Here is a 22565-nt window from a genome sequence, read left to right as displayed (position 1 = left end):
GAGCATGGTAGGCTACTGTCCATGGGGTCGCAGGCTTTTCATTGCAGTGGCTTCTCTTGTGTGGAGTCCTGGCTCTAGGCCAGTGGGCTCAGTAGTTGCTGTTCCTGGGGTCTGTCTAGAATACAAGCTCAATAGTAGTGGCAATAGGGGCTTAGTTGTTCTACAGTATGTAGGATCTTCCCAGACCAGGGATCAAACCCATATTTCCTGCATTGGCAGGGGATTCTTTACCACTGAACCATCAGGGAAGCCCATCTGCCATGTCTGTCTGTTTTTTCTTAAACATTGCATTTTTCTGCTTATATTACTCATTTGCTCTTATTTATTGTCTACTTTTTTCATTAGAGCCTCTTAGAGGGTGGAGATATTGATTAATATCCTCTGTACTAAGGAGGAACTTTGAGACCAAAAGTGAAGTGGGCATAAAGTGTGATTATGAAATTTAGTGTGGGTTGACAGGATCGGCTGGACGACCATCCATGGGCATTTGCAGCTGCACTTCATACGGCTGAAAGGGCTCTTCTAGAGATGCTTCGGGTAGATTTGATCTCTGTTCAGCTGCCCACTCATCAGTGTATGTCACATGCTGGATGAAACTGAGGGGGAATGGCACTCTTAGCATTTGGGATCGTGTTTGGCACTTTTTATCTGTGAAGTAGAATGGACAGCCCTGTACAGACCAACTGACCTTTTTCGTTTATCTTTTTAGAATTGTTATGTAATTGCAGAAATTTATGTTTAAAAACTGCATGTCTTGATGTAATGCCAAGGAGAGAACTTTGTGATAACCCAGAAGCCTTCTTCCTCCACCCAGGTGGATTATGTTACTTAGTGTGAATTTTGATCAATATGGTATATATTTTGAAGCACTCTGTAGATATTGATAAGTTGTTGTTTTCTTATTCAAAATATTTGAATTTTCATTGTGACTTAGTGTTTGAAACATGAAGTTTTAAAAGATTGTTTAATTTTCAAATATTGGGGTGTTTACGAATATTTATTTCTAATTTCTGATGTGGTCAGAGGACTTATTTTGTATGGTTTGACATTAAGTGTATTGAGAGTTTGTATTCTGAGTAGCGTATGGTGTATCTGGGTTAATGTCCCATGTGAACTTGGAAAAAAGGTTTATTTTGGCATTACTGGATTGACATTCTGTAAATGTCATCTAAGCCTAGTTGGCTGTGATGTTTAGGTCTTCTATATCCTTTTCTTATATTCTTACCCACTTGTTATATCAATTACTGAGAAGTGTTTATATTTTTAAATATGAGTATGTCCGTTTTTCTTATTCTATCAGTTTTTGCTTTATATATTTCAGTATACTGTAATTAGGTTTATATACTTTTAAGATTGTTATAGCTTCCTTTTTTATTTTTGACTGTGCTACATGACTGTGGGATCTTAGTTCCCTGACCAGATATTGAACTCAGGCCCTCAGTAATGAGAACTGGGAGCCCTAACCATAGGACCACCAGCCCTGTTGTGGCTTCTTTTTTTTTTTTTCTTTTTCGTATTTTAAAAATATTTTATTAAAAATCTTGATAGAGCAACATCCAGGCTCCAGACCCAGGGGTCAAGGAAATCTGTCTTGCCTTGGTTTACCGGCTAGGGCATGGCATGCAGCTCTGGCTTCCCACTTTTCTGTTCATGGGATTAGTAGGCAGCATTTTCATCTCTGGGTTCCAGAGTGTTCCCGTGATCAAGCAAAGGCTTCTTAGGGCCAGTCTTACTGGTTGGGTCCCAAGGCAGCATGATCTTTTACCTTGATGCCCAGCACACCCTGTCTGAGCAGCACGTGGCGTGCGGAGGTGTCAACATAGTAGTTAACAGGGTCCTCACTGTGGATCATGAGGCCATCCACAAACTTCATGGATTTAGCCCTCTATCCTTGGAGTTTCCCAGACACCACGACCTCACAGCCTTTGGCCCCATGATGAACCTCAGCTCACCGTAGTAGGCCCTTCACACAGTAAGGCCTCCTGGGAGTCTGTAATGCAAAGACTCTGCCTGGACAATGGCACACAGATTTCCTGTGGCTACCTTTTCAGCATATAGCGCTACAGTGCACTCAGGGAAGCCACATCTCTTCTGAACCACAACAGTGAATTCCTGGATCCGCCAGCCCTCCTTACCAAGAGCATTCTCTGTCCTTGTGGCCATGATAATGATTTCTGTCCTGGTTGGTGTAACTCGGACCTCAACTCCAGAGTACCCATCTTCAGCCATCTCCTGAGTGAGAAACTCGTTCAGTTCAGCTTTGAAGATGCCGTCTTCTTCAAAGACAGACTCTATCTTGGAAATCTGCACTGCCATCTTACCTCCCACACCCCGGAAAGGAAAGAGTGTTGCAGCTTCTTAATTGACTCTGTTATCATTTTGGAATATCCTTTTTGATGCCTGATACCTTTGATTTTAATAATTGTTTCTTCCTTCTTTGTATAGTCTCTTAATTGATGTATTTAAACTATATTTAGTGAAATAATATTGTTGGGGTTGGAAAGATTTTTGCTATACATAGTATTCACAAGTAGATTGTTTTCTTTATCTTGGCAGCACCTTAAAGATTTATTCCACTGTTTTTTTCTGGCCAACATTGTTTCTGACAACAAATCTGGAGCCACTATTTTGTTTGCCTAAATTTAAGATGTCTTTTATTGTTCAGCTGGTTAAAAGTATTTTCTGTGTCACTGGTTTTCAGAAATTGGTTAGAATGTGCCTTGTGGTTTTTCCCTTTGTTTTTTATCTTACTTTGGCTTCATTGACCTTGTTGGTTCTATGTTTATGTATTTATCACATCTGAAAACCTTTCTGCCATTATTTTTGTCAGACTTTTTCTTCACTCCTCTGTTCTCTTTTGTGGAGTCCGTTTTGTTTATGCTGGCCCGGTTGCTATTGTCCTAGAAGTCACTGAGGCTGTTTGTGTTCTGTTTTGGATATGTTGTGTTACAATGTCTCATATTCACTCCTTTTTTTATTTGTGGGGTCTGATCTGCTACTAACCACATCCAGTGGATTTCTTTTTTTCTTCTTCATTTTGGATCATATATTTTTCATCAGTTTCATTTATTTCTTCTCCTTCCCCCATTCATCTGTTTTAAGTGTTTATGTCTTCCTCTAACTGTTTGAGCATAGTTATTAATCATTCTTTTAGCATCTTTGCTTGCTAATTACATTGTTTCGGTTGTAACCTGTTTGCTTATGGGGTTACAGTTTGCTGCTTTCCCACAGACCTAGTTCTTGGAGTTGGGGTGTTGGACATCTGAAGTATCCAACCCAGTTGTGGAGCATTGGGTTTTACTGGTGTCCTTTAACTGAATATTGGAGCTTTGTTTTGGCAAGCAAGTTCTGGGATGTGTCTGTAGCAGCTTTTCTTCTTAGGGCTGCTTCATCCTCCTGCCAAGGGATTATCTTGATGGTTTTTCCTGATTATCCTGTGTGTTGAAAGAGGTGGCTAGATGGAGTTTGAACAGCTCTCATGCCTTTGCAAGTTAGTATCTAGCCAAAGACTAAAGACCACCATACCTTTTCCAGATGTTTGGCGCTCCCTGTGAGATCTCGTTCCTTGCCAGCACTCTGACCCACGACTCCCAGCCCACCTCGCCTCCTTAGCTTCCATCTGACTCTCAGTGTAGCACAACCTCAGTGTTCTTGGTTACCCTTCATGCACCATTGTCCTCAAATGGTTCTTGGGATGCACTTGGTTGGTGTAGGGGCCCTTGGGTGGGTTTTCTGCTCCCTGGTTCCATAGTCCCGTGCTGCCTCTTGTCCTGATGTCTGGGTCCAGATGTTTCATATCTCTTGTCCCATTTTCTAGTTGTTTGTGGCAGGAAGATGAGTTCTATACCTTTTAGTACTTTATGACTAGGATTGTCACTTTTTTGGCTGTGGTTTTTATCCATGTGATTTTGCTTTTTGTGTGTTCTATGGCCATTTTAGGCAGATAAACTGCTCTTACTGTCATTTTATCTTCCCAGAACCCCTTATCTTCCGTTTAAAAGATAAGTAAGCAAATGGTTTTCTTACATTTTGGCTGTTGTGGGTTTTTTTTGTTGTTGTTTTTTGGCCACATCTTGTGGCTTGTGAGGTTCTGCAGTGTTCCCTAACCAGGAATGGAACCTGGTACCTTTGGCATTGAAAGCAGAGTAGTACAGAGTCCTAACCCTAGGCCATCAGGGAATTCCCTTGTGGTTTAATTTCATACTTTATATGGCAGTTTTTCGTAAGTTAACTTTTTCCTGAGTTTGAGCTATTTTTTAATCCAGTTTTCATTGACGTATACTCACTTCTCTTTTAGGCCATGCTGGTGTATCTGCAAGCATGATGAAGAAAAGGACATCCCACAAGTAAGCGGTTCTGAAACTTGCCTTTTTATTTATTTTTCATTAATTAATTTTTATTAGAGGATAAATACGTTAAACATTGTGATAGTTTTTGCCATACATTGACATGAATTGGCCACGGGTGCACATGTGTCCCCCATCCTGAATCCCACTCCCTTGTTTCTTCCCACCCCGTCTCTGGGTTGTCCTAGAGCACCGGCTTTGAGTGCCCTGCTTCATGCATTGAACTTGCACTGGTTATCTGTTTTGCAGAAACTTGCCTTTTTAGATAGCACACTGTGGCCTTTGGTTACATGGGCTGTGAGGTCATCTCTGTGAGACCCTCTCTTGAACCCTCTGCGCAGCCAGCCTCACATGGAGCCTCGCTGCACACTGAGTAACGGTGTGCCTTCTTGCCCCTGTTCATCGAGGACCTAGCTAGCACTCTGCCAGGCACACTCACTTCTTCATAAAATTTTCAAATGAATGAGGATATTGTAATGTAGAGAAAGCGTATTCATGTTGAAAGATAATTTTAAGTGACAAACGTGGTATGAATCTTAAATTCTGTAGGTACTAGAGAGTAAAGGCAACTTTTTTCCTTCCTGCAATTTTTTTGTATGTGTATAGTTATGTCCAAAAAGAAAATTTACTATCTTAAACAACAATATCCACTGGTACTGTGGTACTGTGATGGCTACTGCACCGTGAAATCCTGACAAATAACTATGATTGTGTGAGTGTTCATCATAAGGTTGTTAAATATGGGAGACCCTCATTGTGACCCTAGCACCTCCCAAGACTGATTATACAATTAATTATTTTCAAATTATTCATATTGAAATGCTTGTGCCTCTTCGTCACCACTCTGTAGTAGCAGAAGAGTGTGAGAGTCCTCTGGGCTGTTATAGAAGGTCTGGATGAATAAAGGTGCCTTTCATTAATTGTTGGTAGTTAAACCAAAATATGTCTCTATTTAAAGGAAAACTTGGATATGTAATGTAAATATATGTGATACTCAGTTTAAGAAATGACTTGAAAAGCAAAAATATGAAGATAGGGCAAGTCCTGAGGTTTGATAAAACATTTCTCAAATTTCACTTATTTGCCCATCATCTTCACAGTTCTGTCATATATAGTGATCTAATAATTTATGTAATATATCTCCACTCATTATCTTTACCATAAGTAGTAAACTATCTCTTGGCATAAATAGAAGGTAATGAAAAAAAAACTTAAATATAATGGGAGATGAAAGCAAATTACACATTAACTTTGCAAAACTAGCTTTGTTCATCTTTTTTCCCCTAAAAAGGAATAAATTCCTATGCATTTGATTTTTGAAGTTCATACATGTGCAGCTAAAGAATCTCTCATCCCATCTGTTACATGATTCAGGAAACGTGATCTAGGGCTTTAATATGAGGTGTGCTTGTCTCATTTAAAGAGTAGAAGTTTTGAACATAGCAAAAAGGAGAAGTTGAAAAGTTACCAGTCATTTTCCTATTTTTTTCTGATGTCAGTGCAAATTTGAGGATGGGTGGGGTGGAAAAAAACTGAAACAGAAGTTTCCGCATATCACAAATGAAAGCTGTTAACTGTTGTCCTTGAATGGGTAAGTGGGGATGATGGGTGGTGGAGAGGCTGGCCTTGGAGTGGGAAGCCCCACTGGCCCAGCTGTGGGCTTTACCAAATCCCTCGTATGCCTAACACTCAGCTTAACTTGATTAAGTCATGGTGTTGGACTGGAACAGTGAGGTTTTCGGGTTTTCATTACAGATGAAGTGTTTATAGCAAACAGATACAGGAAAGCAGAACTTGGAGCCTCGCCCTCTCCTTGCCTGCCTCCACTGTGGCCCTCCAGAGAGTAAGGTGCTCAGACTCCTTGTGTGCAGCCACTGACCCGTGGTCATGCCTCCTCTCGCTTTCCGTGTTGGTACAGGGGGGCTGTGCAATAACAACTCGATGTGCACATGCCTCTGCTTGCTTGAGAGAGTCACAGGAACACCCAGGAGACAAGGGCTGGCAGAGCCCATGTCCTGCAAATGGCATCTCCTATCTCCGTGGGTGTGAGGGGATTCTGGTAATCAGGTCCAAAGTGCTTGGAGCAGTGTCTCTGCACCCAGAAATGTTGCATAGCTGAGTCTCGTTCTCATTTTTTGAGGTAAATAGAAACTTTTGTGCTTCTTATGAGCCAGGGTTCTTGGTATATTTTGGGGACAAGCTGGTGGACATTTCTTTTCTGGCTTCCCAGGAGGTTGTTTGGGAATTATCTCTTAACTGAAGGCACATCTTGAAGGCAGGTGTAGTTGGGGGCAAATAAGGTGGATGTAGCTGTAGTGATTCTTTGTTTTAGTTTTCAAATATGGATCTGGCTCTTTTTCTTCCTTAATTTGAATAGTCGATAGATTGACATTTCAGGGAGGTGTGACTGGGCTTTGGTATCTTTTCCACTAAATGTACATTTGAAAAATGGATCAGGACCTGTTAACACACTGAATTGAGGATTTCTAGGGAATGTTTTCCTTTTTCTAAGACACCAGTACTAGTCACCAACCAAGGCTGTCACTGTGCTCCTTCCCCTCCTCCTCCTCTTGTCCCTGGGGTAGTCTCATTCATGACATCCCTTGTCAAGTAGGGACCTTGAATCCTTCTATGCGAAGAGAGTTTGAGTCTGTGGTCATCACATCTAAGAAATAGCTAGGATACAGCAACAGGACAGTATGATTCTGGAACCTATAGTAACTATTGATACCACGTCCTGTTTCCTGAACTGTATGTTTTGTTGTCTCGTATATGAAAAATATTTCTGTCACAAGCACACAGACCTAGATCACAGTTGGAGCAAGCATCTAAATGAACCATGGTATTGACAATGATAAACTGGTCAAATGTGGAATACTTTTTAATCAATTTGCCAGTAGCTCTGTTACTCACACCAGTGAAAGTGAATAGTGCTTTGGAAAACCCCTTGAGGCATTTGGATGCTTGCCATGGACGTCTCTGAATACTCTCAGTGTGCACAGTGTGTAGACAAAATAATGAAAAGGCCAGAGTGATTTGGATAGAAAACTTGACTTTCTCCATCCTGTTTTTTTATTGTTGGTTTAAGCTGGGAATGCCAGTTTCAGCTGTAGAACTCTTAACAAGCAACAAGTACTAGAGAAGCAGTTTTTTTCTATTTGCTGCTGTGCATCTTGCAAAAAGACAATTATTTTGACTTAGTTTCTTTTGAAATCTGCTGGAACACAGTAAGGAAGCTGCTTTTATCTCACAGTATTAAAAAAATAAAAAAATTAGGAAAGAGATCAGTTAATTCATACACCAAAGTATGCAGTATATGGCTGTCATTACTGGTTTATTATAGGAGAATTATAATAGTTAAAAATGTAAGAAGTACGGTGCCTTTAAATATTGACTATAAAAGTAAGATATTTACTGATGAGAAATGGTACTCAACTTAAGTCATTAAGGGAGTCTAGATAAAGGGTGAAAGGCCTTTCAGCACAGATTTTGTTTCTTAAATCGACATATAATTAAGTTCTACAGTGTTCTAGGTGTATGACATAGTGTTTCACAACTTTTAAAGATTATACTCCATTTACAGTTATTATAAAAATATTGGCTAGATTCCTTATACTCTACAGTATATCCTTGTTTGTTTTATACACAGGAGTTTATACTTCATCTCCTGTTTCTCTTTTGCCCCTCCACCTTCCCTTTCCTTACTGGTAACCACTAGTTTGTTCTCAGGAATTCTGTTCTTGATGACAGAATAATTGGAATGGTACTTTCAGTACCATTATTTAAAGTATTAAGCAAAGTACAGAAGTGTTTTCTATAGTCTTGGTTTTCCTTTTTGGGAACTTGGATGTATAGAAGTTACTGTTTATTCTGGATCAGTTCTGCTACCAAAGGTGTGGGACCTAGGTGAGCAGTGCACTTGGAAGCTTGTTAGAAAGTCTTTGGTTCTTCTTCAGGCCTGCAGAATAGAATGGAACCCAGAGTTTCTGGGACAGGCTTGGGTAACTGTTTTCAGAAACTGTAGGTGATTTGATGCATGCCTGAGTTTGAGAAGAACTGGCCTAAACCATCATCAGAACTGATATCTTAAAGCACATCAGATAACAAAGTCAAGTAGTTTGGAAATTAATATACACAATTACAGCAATGAAAGGTGATTGGATGCTGTATACTTGGTCAACATTTACTCCCATTGAAACTATAGGAAAAGCTGTTTATAGCTTATGGAGATGACAAGGAAAGTGATTATAGATGTTTAGTTCTGGTTTCTCTACTTTTATCCTTGAATTGTTTGGATCCTGACACAATACAGCCTTTTATTTGCCCTTGGAGCTATAATTCCATGTGTCCTCAGTTGAATGAGATGTCTTGGTATTTGTTTATAATATTGCTGTTTGTTTATTGACTACCTGGTAAGTGACAGTTAAGAATACTTTAGACTTTTTCCCCCAAGAAAATGCCAGACAGTAAGGCTATTAAAAATAACATATCCAAGGAGAACATGCAAAGCAAAATCACCATATTCCAGAAACTCTCATTTTAAATTTTAAAAAGTTAGTTGCTTTAAATTGTTAATCTTACATCCCTTTTTGTACTGGCTTGTGGGATCTTAGTTCTCCAACCAGAGACTGAAACTCAGCCTTCAGTTGTGAAAGTTTAAAGTCCTAACCACTGGACCACCAGGGAACTCCCTGTACTGTTCTTTTTAAAAATATGTTTATTTTCTGTTCTGTTTTGTTTATTTTTGGCTGCACTGGATCTTTGTTGCTGCAACATGGACTTTATCTAGCAGGGAGCGGGGCTACTCTCTCGTTGTGGCACACAGGCTTCTCATTGCAGTGGCTTCGCTTGTAGATCGTGGGCTCTAGAGCACGAGGGCTTCAGCAGTTGCAGCACACGGGCTCAGTAGTTACAACATGCAGGCTCTAGAGTGGCAGCTCAGTAGTTGTGATGCATGGGCGTAATTGCTCCATGGCATGTGGGATCTTCCGGACCAGGGATCAAGCCAGTGTCCCGGACCAGGGATCAAGCCAGTGTCCCCTGAATTACAAGGCAGGTTCTTAACCACAGTGGGACCATCATGGAAGCCCTATACTGTTGTTAGATTGAACTACCTAGAGATATGACCATCTAAGTGTGTTTTTTATCTTTTTGTATCTTCTGCCAGTTATCTGACATGTTCTTATTGTTTACTTTTATATGTACTATTTCAACTCATGTAAGTAAGCTTTAATTTTTATTAAAATTTTTCTTACTGATTTTTGAATCTGAATTAGTGATTAGAATTAAAAAACAAAAAAGTTTGTTTAGTATGTAATTTTTAACTTCTCTAGTATGGAAAATTTCAAATACACAGAAAAATAAAGTAGTAAATATTTTTTCACTCTTAACATTAATAATTACTAGTTTAACATACTTAAAAATATTTTAAAACAATACTTGTAAACTTTGGCTGTAAGGGTATTTGAACAGTTTGGACATTCAGGGAGCAGTAATTGGAAAGCTTGGCTTACGATTTTTAGAAGTATTGTATTATTCTAATTACCGTTTTTGACTTTAGTATTCATTGAGGCATCCGTTCATTCTTTTCTTTTTTCTTTTTCTTTTTTTTGGAGCTGCACTTTGCTGTGCAGCTCCTAGTTCCTCAAACTCGTGCCCCCTGCAGTGGAAGCTCGGAGTCCCAACCACTGGACCTCGAGGAAGTCCCATCTGTTCATTCTTTCCTGCCTCTACCTTTTCAATCAAATTAAGTTGTTCATTAAATAAATTTGGCAAAAATGGTATCTATATTAGATCTTTAATTCTTCTTTTAGAATTTAGTGAAATGGTATTCTAAAAATGAAATTACTCTTGACTAAAAAGGGAACAGAAATAAAATTTGAAATTTATAATGCTAATATGTATAAATCTATTTTTATGTATAGTTTCTTGCAGAATTAGGAATCAACTGCATTAATTTAAGCATAATTACAAATTGTATTTTATCTGCCTATAAAAGTACAGTACTTAAGTCATAAAAAATTTTGAAAATAACAAGTGAATGCAGGGAAAGGCAGCTTAATTATTTTTGATCCACCTTCATCCAGAGACTATGCCTCTCAATAATTTAATGTATGTTTTAAAAGTTTTTTTTCCTACATATCTGTTTGAATGATTGTGTATATATTTAAAATGTGTTTATATTATTTCTGTGATTTTAATAGCTATGTAGTTATTCATCATATAGATAAGTATTACTTACTAAATCAGTGAGACCTATTGAACTTCATATTCAGTTTCCCGTGGTACAAGCACTGCTCAGAACATACTGTTTGCTGTAGTTTTGTGCTTGTCCATTGTTTTCTTTTGATCAATTCCTAGACATGAAATCACTGAGACAATGGATGCCAGATTACTAGGAGGGTTGTATTTATTCTATAAGCAGATAGAAAATAGTACTTCACTGTAATTTACATTAGGTTTGCAGTTTTTGTTATTGATATAGAAAGATCATCCCACCAACAGATCAGAACACTGAGAAATCTCTGCAGGATACACAGCAGACAGGAATAGATTTATATCAATATAAAAGCTAAGCTAAGCTAAGGAACTCTCAACAACTTTGAGTTGAAAAAGAAGACCTCCAAAAAGTTGAATGTTCAAACTAGACCCTAGCGTCTATTCAGGTTAGAGACAGCACAGGCTGGCTGCAGTTCCCTTTGTCATTATGGTGAGAGAAACCAGCTGCATTAGGCAGTAGGTGTTCACCTTATCTCCCCTGGCTTGAAGTTGCCACACAGTCTCAGCTGCTCTGAAATTACCTAGGTCCTGGCTGCTTTTTCAGAACCTATACTTCATACTGAGAACTCAGAGACCCTGACTTGGCCTGAAGAAACACATCTCAGCTATGGTTACCACTTGATATCTTTCCTTGCATCTGAAAATATGGACACCAAGAATCATCAGGCACCTGAGGAACTCTGACAGCACCAAAGAAAGTCATACATAGAACAGGAGAGTTAACCTCGCTCTCCTGCAGGTGTGAAGAATGCTGCCACTCAGATGGCAGCAGATGCAACAAAGACAAGGCTCAACCCAGAAGTTCATAAGGAATCCAGAAAAGTGAAAATTATCCTCATATCAGGTGTTGCACTCATTACAAAGAAAAATCATTTAAGATAAAGAAATGATCAATTCATATAAATCAAAATATTAGGTAAGATATTCAATAGATAGGCTAAAATTCAAGCCTGTTTTACCTAATTCAAGAAATTGACCAAGTCTTAGTGAGGGATACTTAGACACATGTCACGAGTCCTAGGGACATTTCAGAATCTAGTAACAAACAAAATTCTAAAAGCAGCCTGAAGAGGGAGATGGATTACCCTCAAAGGAGCAAGGATCAGATTGGCATTTGGTATCTGTGACTCTGGAAGATAAAAGACAATGAAAATACCTTTTTGCAATAAAGGTACTGAAGGCAAAGGGAATTTGAGCCTGCCTTGCATACCTAGGCAAGTCAAGGATAAGAACAAAATAACAGTATTTTGAGGCTTCCAAGAATTTGTAGTTTGCATTTGTGAACCCTGTCTGACTACCAGAGAATATATCTAGAAAAACCAAATATACATGAGAAAAAAATAAATGCTGCAAAAATTTGTTGCAAAAAGCAACAAAAATCCTCTTTGTTTGCTACTGAATAAGGGAATGTTTTTTAAAAATTATTTTTAAGATAGTAGCAACCTGTAGGCAAGTCAGGAAGCAACAGTTAGAACTGGGCATGAAACTGGTTCCAAATAGGAGGAGTACCTCAAGGCTGTATATTGTCACCCTGCTTATTTAACTTATATGTGGAGTACATTATGAGAAACGCTGGGCTGGAAGAAGCACAAGCTGGAATCAAGATTGCCAGGAGAAATATCAATAACCTCAGATGTGCTGATGACAGCACCCTTATGGCAGAAAGCAAAGAAGAACTAAAGAGCCTTTTTGATGAAAGTGAAAGAGGAGAGTGAAAAGGTTGGCTTAAAGCTCAGCATTCAGAAAGCGAAGATCATGGCATCCAGTCCCATCACTTCATGGCAAATAGATGAGGAAACTGGAAACAGTGGCTGACTTTGTTTTTTGGGGGCTCCAAAATCACTGCAGATGGTGATTGCAGCCATGAAATTAAAAGATGCTTACTCCTTGGAAGGAGAGTTATGACCAACCTAGACAGCATATTAAAAAGCAGAGACATTACTTTGCCAACAAAGGTCTATCTAGTCAAGGCTATGGTTTTTCCAGTGGTCATGTATGGGTGTGAGAGTTGGACTATAAAGAAAGCTGAGCGCCGAAGAATTGATGCTTTTGAACTGTGGTGTTGATGCTTTTGAACTGTGGTGTTGGAGAAGACTCTTGAGAGTCCTTTGGACTGCAAGGAGATCCAACCAGTCCATCCTAAAGGAGATCAGTCCTGGGTGTTCATTGGAAGGACTGATGTTGAAGCTGAAACTCCAATACTTGGGCCACCTGATGCAAAGAGCTGACTCATTTGAAAATACCCTGATGCTGGGAAAGATTGAGGGCAGGAGGAGAAGGGGATGACAGAGGATGAGATGGCTGTATGGCATCATCGACTAAATGGACATGCGTTTGGGTAAACTCTGGGAGTTGGTGATGAAAGGGAGGCCTGGCGTGCTGTGTGGTTCATGGGGTCACGGAGTCGGATATGACTGAACGACTGAACTGAACTGAGCAAAATTAATAACAATTTGGAACAAAAGAGTAAATTTCTGATAGTTTGGTGAAAGTGGCCAGGAAAGGGTTACTAAGGTGCTAAGATGTTTGTTTAAAAAATTTTTTTCCTTCCTTTGCTAAGAATTTTTTTTGTTGTTATTTAAATTTTTTTGGTAATTTTTCGTCTTACTTTGGTTTTAATTGTGTACTTTAGTAGAAAATTGTAAGCTTAATAAGTAGGTTATTTATTTATTTATTTGTATTTTTGACCACGCCATACGGCTTGCAGGAAGTTCCCCAAACCAGGGAGTAATCCAGGCATATTATTAACATGTATTGTGTAACAAAAGTTAATGATTAAAATTCCCTTAAAGAAAGTGAGAAAATAAAATCCATGCAAAAAAGGAAGGGTCGTGTTTCTTCAGAATTAAAGGATATAGGAACCACTCTGAATAGGGCTGCTTGCTAGCTAGATTTGAGTCCCTGGTGTTGTTCGGAAGAGGGAGGAGAGTCTCATGTACTTCCACTGGAGGTGACCGGGATGAAAATGCTTGTTCTGAAATGAGATTAAAGAGAGCATCATGCATCTCCCTCTTCAGAAGCAACTGCACGTTACAGAAGAATGCCACTAGTGAGTGTAGGAAGGATGAGTGACTGAACTGCTCTGAGTCTTCCAGTTGCCCTTTTCTGCTGTCAGTTTTGTTGAGAATCATAGTAGTAGAAAATTTCATGCCTCTGAATCTAGGATAGAATCTTTTCTGTTTGTAGTCAGTGTTTTCCAGAGAAACAGCACCAATGTTGTGTGCACAGAGATTGGAGATCAGATCCAGGGAAGAGCTGATATTAATACCTTCAGCTGATTGGATGAGACTCACCTATGTAATGCAAGGCAATCTATCTGCTGATATACATGTTAGTTTTATGTAGAAAAATATCTTCACAGAAAACATTTAGAGTAATGTTTGACTAGGTATCTTAGTACTGTGGCCCAGCCAACTTGACACATTAAAATTAATCATCACACTGGTAAAGATGCTATATTTGCTTATAATTTTGGTAGTAATAATAGAATGTCTGTGAATTATAAAATGGTGCATATGACTGAATTCTTTCTTCAGTGAGTTTTGGGGACCAACCTCTGCCTTTGCTTTGAAGAAAACCTGATCCTGTACACAGGATGAATCACAAGGACTTTTTCCTAAAGATCAAAAGAAGATAGGTAATTGTCTATTTGAAGAAAAATATAATGCTCGAAAAGGTACTTGTATTCTAAAGAAGAAATGTAATCACCTTCGCAGCCGTATATCCCCACAGAGGGCCAGTTGGATGTAGAGGCCCATTTTAAGGGATTATGAAGAGGCCTTGAGTTCACTTTTAGGTTTGAGTATTATTAGTAGTTACAAGTTACTGACTGATAGTATGTTATTAAGGCTTTTCTCTCCACTAAGTTTTATACTGCAGTCTTTTAAAATTAACCGATCTTTATTTATTTTAGGTTATATAGATTGGTTCCTTACTATAAACAGTATTGAATTTAGCTCCCGCTTCTCTGCTTTCTCTCCATTTAATATAAGGTACTCTGTTCCAAATCATACTCTTTTGTTTAGCGAACTTCTTGTACTTTACAGGTATTCTTTTTTCCTTCCCCTTTTCAGAGTGGTGTTAACTCTGTTGTCAGAGCAGGTAATAGTTACATATTGCTGTATTTCTCTTTTTCCCTGTTTGTTCTGCAGTAAAAGATGCTCACTTTCACTTACTGTCAGCTTAAAAGATGCTTACTGTCAGCTCTGTGCTGAAAGCTTTCTAAGCATTCTTGATTATCTGAAACTATCCTATACAGTGGTCCCTTGGTATCTGGGTGGATTGATTCTAGGACCCTTGACACCATACCAAAATCCACGGATGCTCAAGTCCATTATACAAAATGGCCTAGTATTTGCACATAACCTACACACATCCTCCTGTATACGTCAAATCGTCTCTAGATTATTCATAATACCTAACACAGAGTAAATACTGTGTAAATGGTTGTAAATACAATGTAGATGATATGTAAGTTGTTGCCTGCATGTGGCAAATTCAAGCTTTGCTTTTTGGAACTTTGTTTTTCTGTCCACATTTGGTTCAATCAGGATGTGGAACCCATAGATATGAATGACCAACTGTTAACTTCTTCAGGAAGCATCTGTAAGAACAATATTCCTCAAGTTCTTATTTGTCCACAGTTTGATCTGTGTACTTTACTTGGAGGGTAATATAGAGTTCTTGGCCAACTGTGAAATCACCACCTCACATTTTCTTTCCTGAGAACTTGAAGGTTCATCACTGGCAGCGCACAGGGTCACTGTCACATTGTGATTTGCTTTTCCTTACAGGTGATGCAGTTCTTTTGCTTGGATGCCAGGAGATGTTATTTTCCTTAAAGTTTGTTTGTTTTACTGGATGTCTTAGCGTCAATAGTTCTGCGTCCGTTTTACCAGAGATGTGTTTGTACATTTGAGTCTTTCAGGATATTTTTCTTGAATTATTTTAGTATTTTTTCTGTTCTTCTGATTTTAGCTGTTGGGTGATTCTGTCATATAGAAGTTGGAATTTCATATCTGTTCCCATCTGTCTCTTTTTTTATTATCTATTTTCCTTAAATGGACATGAATTTGAGCAAACTCTGGGAGATACTGGAGGACAGAGGAGTCTAACGTGCTGCAGTCGGTGGGATTGCAGAGTTGGACACGACTTAATGACTGAAAAACAACAATTTTCCTTAAATGCTCCTTGGTGTCAATTTCTTCCATCTTCCTCTAGTCTGGTCTTCATTTCTGCAAAGATTTCAAATTGCTGCTTGTTTCTTGACTGTCTGATTTTTCTTGCCTCTCCTCTCGTGTGGCTGCCTCTCATCTGGGCTCTTCTGTTTCTGACGTAAGCTCCTCTTTCATGGCCTTTGTGTCTGCATAACATGAGGTGATAGTTTCCGTCTACCTTGTGGACATATTCTGGGGTTTGCTTCCGTTGCCCCTTGTTGCCACCATGGTCCTCTGCTGAGACTCTTGTACATGGGAAGGGGTGACACTATACCAGGAGAGCTGTCTGTGCTGCAGAGCTCTTCAGTATTCCCATGGCACACTTAATACACTTCTGTGTGTGCTCCTCTGTATTACCTGTTGAGATCTGCCTAGCACCTGAACCTCATCTTTCCTTTATCCCCGGGCCTAATCCTATTCAGGATGTTATTCTCAGCTTATGGCCTCAGTGCATGGTTCTGCCTTTCCTGGAAGGCCTTTTGGCTGGGTGTGTGCAAAGCCTTAAGTGCTGGGCAGACACAGCGTCTTCTGGTCTCATGGTCTCACAATCCTGTATGTAATCCCGTGAATCCTTTTACAGTCCGACTGGAGAAGTTTTCCTTCTGAGATGTTCCCCAAATGGTGTTCCCTCTCTTGCTTAGGTAAAGGATTGTGTCAACTGATTATAGGCCTTATTAATGCAGCTTTAATGGTTTGCTGTATAACCTGTTTTCTCTGTTTCACAAACCTACGAAGTTTACCAAGCTGGTCTACTTCAAATATATACAATTGTAATTTTAAATATTATATCCTATAATAAATTACTTGTATTTTTTAAGGTACATTTGTATTTATTCCATTTATTCACCACTTTTATGGTTTACCAGATGAGAGCTTTATGCCTATATGTAGCAGAAAAGCATTTCTTTTCTGCTCTCTAAATTTTTCCATTCTTGGCATATAGCAGCATCCATGTGCCAGCATGGCTTTGGCCTTCAGCTTTCATTCAAGCCAAGTCTTGTCCGTTGTCTTTGGATTGCTCCATGAAATGAAGGTTTTTTCCCCCTAACATCAAGAGCCAGGTGTATTATTTGTAAACATTGTATGTAGGTTTTTCAATTGTTTGTAACTGATGTATGTCGCTTGAATAATTTTCAATATTACATTATTTGCTACAGATTTAAGGGTTGAAGGTTATGTGCTTTCTAGAGAAGTAATGATGGTACAAATGCATGAATATAAGCCAGCTTGGACTTAGTTTAAGAAAAAGTTAAATGTCTAGTTTATTCTTATTATTTAAGCCAGTGGGAATAAAGTTATGTGGGCATAAGAATGGTTGAAATTGAATAGTTACACATTTCGTTTTGACAAGAAATGGATTTCTGTTTCATAAGACCATATGCACATGCATTTATTTCATGTAGTCAGCGCTTGTCTTTCTTTGATTAATTTGGATAACTGTAAGTTGATTGAATTGAAAGAAACTCAGAAAGCTGAAAAACTGATGCTTAATTTTAGGGCTTAGTTGCTACGGGCTAGTCCTGGTTTTTCTGCCTCCACACTTAAGATGCACAGGAAGCTCCTGTTGCTTGAAACGGGCCCCCTGTGAGCCACCGCTGCATGGCTCTGGGACTGGGAGATGCTGGCTGGAGCCACCTGAACCCTGGGTGTGGCAGTGTTAGCCTGCACAGGACCAGGGTCATTTCTGATGAGAGCATGCTAGCTAGCAGTAGTTGTGTTGGTAGGAGTGCATACTTTGAGAAGATACCTTATATGTGTATATGTGTGAATACAGAAAACATCGGAGCAGTGTGGGACCAAGCAAGCCTGTTTCCCAGCCCCGGCGGAACATCGTAGGCTGCAGGATTCAGCATGGGTGGAAGGAAGGGAACGGCCCTGTCACCCAGTGGAAAGGAACCGTTCTGGACCAGGTGCCTGTAAACCCTTCTTTGTATCTTATAAAATACGATGGATTTGACTGTGTTTATGGACTAGAACTTAATAAAGATGAAAGAGTTTCTGCGCTTGAAGTCCTCCCTGATAGAGTTGGTAAGTTCTCTTTACTATTTGTGCATTATATGCTTTAAAAAGGATTTCTGAAATGGATGCTTTTTGATTATTTGCAACTGGTATTTGTCTTTTTATTGGAGAATAAGCACTTCTGATACATATTTAAATCAGTCACCTAAGACCATGAAAACTGCTGAACAGATGTCCTGAAACCACAGTTCAAAGGAACTGTGAGGGATATAAAGATGTATAAAATTGTTCCCTAAGAAGCTGACAATCTAATAATTTCTAATATGATTATTTCCCACATTTTGCTCACAGTTTATCTGGACTCTGATGGGTAAGAGTATTTCTCATTAGCTCAAATATTCAGTGTACTTATTTCATCGTACAATAACTAAGAAAAATTTCATGTGTTTATTTTAGAATCTTTAGGTGAAGTGTATCTTTCATTGTGTATTATTATAAAAGTGATCATTGCACTTTCAGCCAAAATTTAAACAACCAGTGCATGTGAATTTTATTATATTTTTAAGGGTTTGTTTTGCAAGGTTTGTGGGAAATGAATGGCTTTTTTTCTTTTTCTTTTAATGACAGCCTCAGTTTATTTTTTATATACACAAATGGTCATAGGAGCTATGAATGACTTTAAATGTCATATGAATCAGTTTTGCCTTGCATACCTTAGGCATAATGACTGGTTTTATTTTTAAGAATAAAGTAAAATAGATTTTATTTTTAAGATCAATAGAATACTCCCAAATGAATGTTCCTTTCTTCAGAGTATTTGCATTTTTACAGTGATGCTGCCATTGCCTGAATCTGGTTTATGTTTTTGTAATTGTCCTTTAAAAGCCTGTGTTTTTACAAATATAGCTTCAGCAGTTCTGTACTTGGAGGATAGAATTTTGGCATCAGATTGTCAAGGGAAGCAGCTTACCCAGTCCCCTGTCCCTTTGCTTTTACCCTGTGTTCCTGGGACAATGCTTCCCCATCCGGTTAAGTTTAGCAGAGCAGCAAGTTACTTTTTAATCTTCGCTTTAGATAGCAGATGTTGTCTTTACTCATCCTGTATAAATACAGTTCTGTTTTCACAGAAGTCTTTTTTAAATTTGTGTTTTTAACTACAGGTGACTAATTGTGTAATAGTAAATCTTTGGCATTTTAAACTTTATCTCTTTTAAGTGTGACTGAACACATTGTTCCTTGTGAGGCATGTCCTTTTTCCTCTTGATCTTGAGAGCAGTCCATTTCCCACATCAGAAACTAACATGGAAGAATCTTCCCTTCAGGGCTTAAAAAGTATCCTCACCTTTATATCAATTATTTGTGCTCATTAATTATCATAATTCTTTTTCTGACCCCTTCAAGGGCAAGACTGCTAGCTTATTTGAGATTTTACTGCATTCTGCCACATGACCTGTGTTAGTTCTTTTGTCATCATAGAGCAGAAAAAACTTAGCTTGATTTATTAAAAAAACTGATTTTACCAAACCAAGATATCCAGAAATATATGAGTGTCTCTGGTGATGAGATTTAAGGGTTTCTTAATGTTTTTCTTTCTAGTTCTGGGCCATTTCAGTTTGCATCAATAGACATGGATTGCTTTTCTAAGGAAAAAAAAACAATTTTTAAAAGGAAATCCAAAGGCCTATTTGCAAAGCAGCAGTATGTTATATGCCTAATATAATTATCAGTTAATTATAGTATTCCCTGTGATACTTGATTCTGAAAAGTTATTTGGACTTCATTTATATTCCATGTAGAAAGAAAATGATTTTTCCTAATTTGCTTTAGGCAGTACATTCAAGTTAGTTTTGTTTTCCTTAATCTTAAGCTAAAGGTGAGAGAAAGTGACATCCCAGAGTACTGATTCCCAGAGCGTGGTCTGGGGACTGTTGTGGTACCCTGAAGCATATTCATGAGCCTTATGAGATCAAAATTCATAGTAATCTTAAGGTATAATTTGCCTTTATCACTCTCATCCATTCACAGTTATATACTGAGGTTTCCAAAGATCTGCATAGCTCAGTGAATATATTTTTGATACGAACAGAGTGCATGATGTTACCAAACCATGTATTGGTGAAAGATCCATTCAAAGACCAACAGGTTTTTTTTTTGTTGTGGTAAAAAACACAAAACATTAAATTTACTACCATAACTGTTTTTAAGTGTACACTTCAGAGGTATTAAGTATATTCACATTGTTATGAAATAGATTTCCAAATTTTTTTATTTTGCAATTCTTTCCTCATTAAACAACTCATTTTCCCCCTCCCACCAGCCCCTGTATCCACCATCCTGTTTCTGTGAATTTGATAACTTTAGGTACATCATAAGTAGAATCATGTTGTCTTGCTTTTTTGTGACTAGATTCTTTCCCTTAGCATAACGACCTCAAGATTCATTCATGTTGTAGCACGTGACAGGATTTCCTTCCTTCTTAAGGCTGAGTAATATTCCATTGTATGTGAATACCACATTTTTTCCCCATTCATCCCTGATTGTACTCTTGGTGGGTTCCTTCTATCAGGGCTATTGTGAGTAGTGCTGCTATGACATGGGTGTACAAGTATGTCTAAAAGCCCTGCTTTCAGTTCTTTTGGGCATTTACCCTGAAGTGGAATCATACAGCAATTTTGTTTTGAGGTGCCTGTATACATACTGTTTTTCCATAGTGTTCATTAACATTTTACAGTCCCACCAGCAGTGCATAAGGATTTCAATTTCTCATCTTCACCAATATTTGTTATTTTCTATTGGTTTTGATTTGAATTTTTTTTGATGATTAGTGATGCTAAGCATCTTTTTATATGCTTTTTGACCATTCATATGTCATCTTTGCAGAAGTACCTATTCCTTTGCCCACATTTTTGATTGGATTATTTCAGTTTGTTTTGTTTGTTGCAGAGTTATAGGAATTCTTTATGTATTCTGCAGATGAATTTTAATTTAATAGTTTGACAGAGGTTATTGATAATGATTTCAGATTCTACAGTGCAATTAACCTTTAAGGAAAGCCAAGACTTGCTGAGTTTTGATGTGATATCAGAGGAGAATATCTAGAATTATTTGAAAAGACGAATAAAATACTCTTTTTCAACAGCATATCTTTGTGATTTTAAAAGTCAACTAAAAGTACATGCAAAAAAGATTGAATATTGAAACAGATATGAGTCTAGCTAGCTGCCTGTTTCTAAAGCTAGATATATATTAAAATTTTGTTAGAAAATAGTTATTTTTCCTTAAAAATGTATTTCTGTGGGTATCTTAAAATGTCTTTAGATACATCATTTATAATTTTAAAAATAGTGATACTGATATTTATCATACATATAAACAAATACTCAAAAATTTTAGGAGTCCTGAGATCAGAAAGTTTGATACCTTCTGGTTTGGAGAAACTGGTGGGATTTTGCTTTAGTGTTGTGCAGCAGAGAATCTGTTATGTTTGGTAATTATTGCACATGTAAACAAAACTACCATTTGTGTCTATTAGAGTGTCTTTCTGATAAAATTGAATAGCAGTATCTTTAAACAAAAATAGAAGCTCTCATGAATGAGATAGAAGTGCCTTTTTTTCCTTAAAGAATTATCTGAAATATGAAGAATGGAAAAATCTTAACATCAATAGGCTCCTCCATAATTATCCCAGTGTTAAAAAAGAAAAGAAGCTTGTCATTTTTCACCTGTGTTCCTAATGACAATCTAGAACAACCTGCTTTTCCTCTGAAATAATTAATTCACACAGCAGTGTTGAACCCCAATGATTACAGTGGGATCATATGATGGGATGATCATATGATGATCATATGATGGGAAGAGGCCTATGATGGGAAAGGCCTCTGCTGTCATCACTGTGCAGTCTAAAAACAAATAAACAAACATGTAAAACAAGATGATTATAGATAGTGGTGAATGTCCTTAAGAAATAAAACTCAAGTGACCGAGCGGTGGGGTGCTTTTCATAACATGGTCCTGGAGAGCCTCAGGGAGGACACCTGCTCAGGATGAGCCAGCCCCTGAGGATGTGGGGGCCGTGGTCAGCCCAAGGGCATCCCAGAAAAAGATGCCCATGCTGCTGAGGTGTAGGCAGTAGGAGGAAGGTGACAGAACAGGAGGGCAGAGGACCAGCAGGGAATGAAGGCTGAGGGGCTTTGGCTCTGGAGAAACAGGTTGTTATTCAGATGATGAAAGGAAAATGCTGGAGTATTTTAAGCAAATGATCGACATAATCTGGTGTAACTGCCACAAATACCACTCTGATTACTGTAAAAAATAGATTGTAGGGGCAAGAGTAAAAACCTATGCCTTGAAGCTTAATATCTGGATTTTAATAAATGACCATTTTGTAAATGTAAGGGAAGGTGGGTAAAAGTTATATAGGGACAATACTAATTTTGGAACTTTTCTGTAAGTCTATAATTATTAATAATTTAAAATAATTATTGTAACCAAAATACTTTATACCTTGAATAAACAACTAAAATTTTTAATTAAGTACAGTACCAAGAGCAGATGAATTAGAGAAAGAAAAACAGATTCTCTTAGTAACATGACTTTGGGGCATAGTAATTCTGTGGAATCCATCCTGGGCTGGGTCAGTAATGTGAATTTGGTGGTTGTCCTTCGTACAGCCCTCCACATGATTCTGAAGCCTGATAGTGTATTTCAGAATCATTTCTTTGAATAAGTTCAGTCTTCACAGTGCATATTTTGTAAACCATTGTTT

General features: G+C 38.1%; 1 protein-coding gene and 1 pseudogene across 2 annotated transcripts in view; one reads left to right on the top strand and one right to left on the bottom strand.

Annotated features, from left to right (window-relative positions):
- The window catches only part of SPIN1 (spindlin 1), an 81700-nt gene that overhangs the window by 50357 nt on the left and 8778 nt on the right, over positions 1 to 22565 (top strand). For both annotated transcript variants that reach the window (XM_019966641.2, XM_070795193.1), the window contains 2 exons: positions 4298 to 4346; positions 17616 to 17869. In XM_019966641.2, the coding sequence (XP_019822200.1) occupies positions 4298 to 4346; positions 17616 to 17869 (303 nt within the window). The remainder of the gene's footprint in view (positions 1 to 4297; positions 4347 to 17615; positions 17870 to 22565) is intronic.
- Positions 1657 to 2316, bottom strand: LOC139184482 (small ribosomal subunit protein uS3 pseudogene; annotated as a pseudogene).

This window comes from Bos indicus, chromosome 8, assembly GCF_029378745.1.
Source record: "Bos indicus isolate NIAB-ARS_2022 breed Sahiwal x Tharparkar chromosome 8, NIAB-ARS_B.indTharparkar_mat_pri_1.0, whole genome shotgun sequence".
In the NCBI taxonomy this organism is placed as follows: Eukaryota; Metazoa; Chordata; class Mammalia; order Artiodactyla; family Bovidae; genus Bos; species Bos indicus.
The sequence above is the reverse complement of the archived record's forward strand: the minus strand, read 5'-3'. Positions and strand labels throughout refer to the sequence as shown.